The sequence below is a fragment of the Egretta garzetta genome, unplaced genomic scaffold, assembly GCF_000687185.1.
Source record: "Egretta garzetta isolate BGI_Z169 unplaced genomic scaffold, ASM68718v1 scaffold203, whole genome shotgun sequence".
NCBI classification, from domain to species: Eukaryota; Metazoa; Chordata; class Aves; order Pelecaniformes; family Ardeidae; genus Egretta; species Egretta garzetta.
Window position 1 is genome coordinate 135,898 of NW_009259235.1, and position 5,457 is coordinate 141,354.

At 40.2% G+C, this 5,457-nt stretch overlaps 1 protein-coding gene across 1 annotated transcript in view; it reads left to right on the forward strand.

Annotated features, from left to right (window-relative positions):
- Positions 1 to 5,457, forward strand: part of MTHFS (methenyltetrahydrofolate synthetase) — a 44,473-nt gene that overhangs the window by 21,195 nt on the left and 17,821 nt on the right. Inside the window, exon 4 of the mRNA XM_009635869.2 lies at positions 3,248 to 3,512. Coding sequence (XP_009634164.1) covers positions 3,302 to 3,512 — 211 coding nt within the window. The 5' untranslated portion in view covers positions 3,248 to 3,301. The remainder of the gene's footprint in view (positions 1 to 3,247; positions 3,513 to 5,457) is intronic.

Genomic DNA, 5,457 nt, shown 5'->3' on the forward strand with positions numbered 1-5,457 from the left:
CCCCCCGCCTCTCCCCCCCCCCCCCCCCTCCATCGCTGCTAATTAATGTCGGGGACCGGGGCTGGCGGCTTCGGTGTGTGCAGCGACCGCAATGAGCAGTGACCGCCATCATCAAGCTAAACCATGGGGTGTTTGTGAAACTGGAGGCAAACTCTTGTCATAAACCCCAAAGCAGGGGGGGTTTCTCATGGGTTCGTGGTGGGTGTGTTTATCTCAAATGTTTTATGGCCAGCTCCTAGCAATGCGTATGAAAACTTAGCAACTGTCTCGATTTGGCTTTTTGTTTAACTGGCTGTCGTTTCCCTTCTGTATCTTTCAGTGGTGTTTCTTCCATGCAGTTTTATTTCTAACTTAATTTTTATACTTTAAAATATATTAAGCAGGGTTTACCTAACTGCTATCCTAGCACAGCGTGGTATCGGTGTGTACTTTTGAAATGTCCTGTTTGCATCTGGATTACAAAGTTTTTATATAGATGTATTTTATCATTTTAATAAACATAATAAAATTTTATTTTGCTGTCACTGCATGTGATAGAGCACAGTCCTCCTTTTTTGCAGCACCAGCAGGTACTTCTAGATGATCTACATTTATATTGTTATTTTCATGCCAGAGGATTTTAAATCATTTTATAGGCTTCACTTAATAATAATGTGTAGCCACTTCATGAGTGGGACATGGCAGCATAGAAACTTCAGGCCAGTTTAACTGGAACTCACGTAAGATTTTTGTCATTGGGAATGCTTTAGAAAAAAATAAATCTAATGCCCTACTATCATGATAATGCATTTTAGTAATCATACATCCTAGACTTAAATGTCTCAATTTTTAGAAAATACTGGCATGCAGCCTCTTAAAAAATGCAGAGTCCTCTACCAACTTTATAAGCACCTAGGCCACGTAGTACCAAATTTTTAGGAGCCTTCAGCCTTTTTCTAACTGCAGCTGATAAATTCAGCAACAGAGCACTCTTGTCTGCTGGTAAAAGCACCCGAAAAGATACAGCTTTTGTTTTGCTTAAAAGAAGGCATCGGAAATATGACATAAATTGATGTTATCTTACCATTTTAGTAATCTGACACAAATTGAAAATCCTAAGCTTGCTTGAGACAGAGTGGCATTGCACAAGTGGCAGGAAGTAGTCAGCTTCCTTACAGGAGGGTGATAAAGCAGACACGAAGGCTTTTTTTGAAAATGCTGGGCAAATAATCTGGACAATATAAGGCTGAAAATGTAGCTTTATAACATATCTCAGTGCTTGCAGCTAATAAAAGTGAGTATGTTATTTTATAACACCTGAACAATATTTTTAGTCATAAAACCTCATCTCAAAAGGATCTTTAAATTCAAAACAAAATTGCTTCACAGGCTGACCTAGCCACTAGTATTTAATTAGCTACTGGGTAATCATTCTTTTTTAATGTTTATGTTCATGATTAAAGTCATGCTGTTTGCGTGCTCTGATTCTGCAGAAATAGCCATCAGCTACTGAACAATGGGCAGATAATATTTATGTGTGGAAATTTTTTCACTCTTCTCAGAAACTGCTCCGAGTCATAGCAGCTTCATCTTCACAGTTCTGAAAACATCCGAAATTGTGTCTTCTGCTAGCACGTCGTTTTACATCTTCAACCTCAGCATAATCAGTGTGTTTCTGGACATGTTGGAGCAGGTTGGACCCGTGTGGTGCCCACAGTACACAGCACCCCTTTAGAAGAGGAGAGGTTTTTTGTCTCAGTTTCCTTCTTCTCCAATCCCATGAGAAGATTCGGCTCTGGAGGCCCTCAACAACATGAATCACAGACATTGTCTGGAGTCTGCAATTTGACTAAACAGTCCATTCTTTCAAACAAAAGCTACCATGGAGATTCTGTTGTTGAAGAAGTTAATCACTTAGTTGGAAAAATCCATGTGTAAGGTTGGGCAAATTACTAAAGGAAGTAAAATACGGTTTTGAATTGTTAAGATGTTTCTATGGCCAAGCTACACATTACCATAATTTGGTCGGGAGTGTTTCTTTTTTTGTTTTTCTCCTTACAAAAATATATCCCTCTTCTGAATATTCCACCTGGGCTTTTAACTGCTGTGCTGGAAAGAAAGAAAAAGAAGGAGTGAGAACCATATCTCAACTCGGATAGGGGCATTTATCTCTCAAAACAGGGCCAGGGCAAAGGCTAAAGCTCAGAAGAGCAAGTAACCCTGCAGTTATGCAAACACAGAGCAGAGGATTTGCTGCTCTCTGTTCCGTAGATAGGCACAGTTTCTCAATTGTCTGATATTTTTGACATATTTTTGCAAGTGTGTAGAATAAGAATAAATCACATTTAAATGAGAAGGAACACATTCATATTTTTTTGTCCAGATGTAAGTAACAAAATAGGTAAGGTACTAGAGAACGAGAAGGCAAGTTTTTAAAAACCTCCTCTCAAATTTTAATGTGGAGTTCAATCTGTATTGGGGCAGAGACGTGGCGAGGTATGAATCCGCTAACACTTTTTCACCATAGAAGCGTTTTTTATTTTCATTCCTATATCCAGTCTTTTATAAGCCCAGCACAAAGAACCTCATGAAAATCAAAAAATGGCAAGGCCATCTTTCCTTCAAGCTCTTTTGAAATATGTGCAGTAATAAGATCGCCTATTAGAAGCAGGTGATGTTTGAAGTCATGTATCTAAACTTGCTGTAGGGAAGGCGTTTCAGGTTAGAAAAAGAAAGAGGGACCTGGGTCTTGGAAGACTTTGCTCTGCAGTCATCTGCTCTGATGCTAATTTTCTTTTGAGTTATTATCACTGATGTGCCTCTCATTTTACCTGGGCCTGGATGAGAGATGCAGCGGGTAAAAAGGATGGAAGAAAAGGAATGCAAAAACCTCATGTCCTGCATAAGCTGGCAGTTCTGACCTGCAGTATCTTTCTCCAGTGATGTTGGGCGTTTAAAGATGTCTGCGCTATATGGCACTAATATTTAAAGGATCGGGAGATTGTCGCCAAAATTGTTTTTTGCTGGCCCAAACCTGTGTTACAATGTTTTGTTCACTGGGTGCAAAAATTTGCCTATTTTGGTTTTGCTGATGATAGAAATGTTGGAGTAGGAAACAAAATCAGTTTATTCTCTTTATGATGAGTGGTAGTTTGTACCTCTACCCTTTTCAATGGATGTTTTGCTCCAGTGGTATTTTAATTAAAATAAGGTAAGTTAATCTTTTCCTAAACTTTTCATCAGCTGATCACATCCATTTCCCATGTAGGTATTTGGCCATCCCAAGTACCAAGAATCCAAAAGAATTGCAATCTTTCTGAGCATGCCAGATGAAATCCAGACAGAAGAAATCATTAAGGACATTTTTAAGCAAGGCAAAGAGTGTTTCATCCCACGTTACAAGCCTCACAGCAATCACATGGACATGCTAAAGTTATCGTCAGCTGAAGACATTTCTTCACTTACTTTGACATCCTGGAATATTCTTCAGCCTAGTGATGATGACAGTGTAAGAGAGGAGGCTCTTGCTGGTGGTGAGTATTTTCTTGCTACATTGTGGAGTTGTTGAGTGGGAGTAGCCTTGAGGCCAGTAGGGAACGATCTGATAGTAAGAGTGAAATGAAACATATGTTGTAGAGGTGCTTAAGTCAATGTAAGCAGATGCTCTTTTTTCTTGCCTGTTTTTCTCGACCCTGTGCCACCCCTGTGATATGTCAGCAGGGCAGGAGCAAGGTGCACGGTTGATGCAGTTGAAGGAAACCCAACCCTCCAGAGATCAGCTTCTTGGTCCGGTTCATGGACATCCTCAATGCAGCCTTGGCAAGCATAACAGAGGCTCGTGAAGGAGACAGGGGCTTGCCGGGAATGGCTTGGGCTACCATTGAAAGTCATGGGATATTCACAGTTTTAGGATGCACTCTGAGAACTTTAGTTTCCACTGCTTGTAAGGTAGGGAACTTTGAGGTGGTGCCTGTAGGCTGACATGAGGATTTTCTGAAATCTTTGATCCTACAAATGGTACTGTATGGATGAATCACAGTGCTGATACGGAGCCTGCCCATGCAGAACAGCTCACCGGACTGAGACCTTAGACTGAAAATGAAGGGACTTTCTTGTAGGCTTGGATGAATATTGCAAAGTCTTTTCCATCATTATTCCATCACATTTTTATTTTGATCTTATAATGCCATCTCAGACACTGGATTCTTCGTAGAGTTGAAGAGTTAGAAGTTCATTTAGATCTAGCTAGTGGCATGTGTGGTTTGGTCCCAAAATAACCTCTCTTTCTTAATCTAAAATCCCCCAACTTGTACAAACTTGTAAACAAACTTACTTTTTCTGTGTCTGCATTCATTATTTGCATTGTTTTTCTAAACACATTAATGTCTTCTTGAAACATCTGCAGAAATGTTTAACGTTATTAATGGAAAACTCATGTTGAACTCATGCTTGAAACCTCAGTCTGGGAAAATTTTCTCTAGGTGGAAAGTCACCATGCAGCCAGCTTCCACACCTCACAGACTCACTAGCTTTTTAGTGCTCAACAAAGGAACATAACATTTATATGACTCTGTTTGGTTGAACTTGGGTTTGTATTTGCTTTGGGATGCCAATGTGCTTTCCCCGAACACTTCCCTGTGTTTGTTTGTCTTTTATTTTCAATCTCTACCTCTTTCCTAATTCAGAATCCTTTCTGTGTTCACTTTTTAGCTAGTGAAGGATTTCACTGCTCCATACAACCATCTTATTTACATTTAATATTTAGCATTGTTACTTGTTTTCCCAATTTTTGTAAAAAATGTGTGTATATTGCTGGGATTTAGGGGCTTTTGAAGTTAAGCCTTAAAATTCCCAGGGTTCTGTTGACTGAGCTTAGTTCAGGCACTCAGGACAAGCTGTTGTACTACTGATGAGCTGCTGTTAATTGAATTTAACAAGTCTGCTGCAGAGATCACAGAGTAAACACACAATTTTAGGTATGATAGGAGCAAGGACTACCTGGTGTAGAGTGCACTGGGATGTACTGGTTGGGGATGGCCCAGGTGCTGGGTGGTGAAGATGGGGGAAGGCAGGATCAACCCTTTGTGCCTGGCTAGTTCTGGAGATGCTCTGCATCAGGGTGTGCCAAGAGAGCCACTGCAGTCTACAGAGAGAGGCCAAGAGAGCTACAACCAGCAGCTGTAACAACAGGTTTATGTCCATGTCAGAATAATCCAGCCTGAAGCTCGATTTCAGTCTGTTTATATTCTATTCCTGTACTCAGGGATAATTTGGTTTGGACTGGAAGTCAGACCTTGCTCCTTTACCCTTGGACGGTTTTTTGTAGATTAGAGAGTAAGTTTAGGTTTTTTCCACCATTGCATAATCAGACTTCCCTCCTCCCCTGAATTTGTTCCCACTGCAGCTCAGTGTGTCTTTAAGTTCCTTTTGCTATATATTTTTGTGTCATTATTATATTTTTTTAACTTTGGTACATTT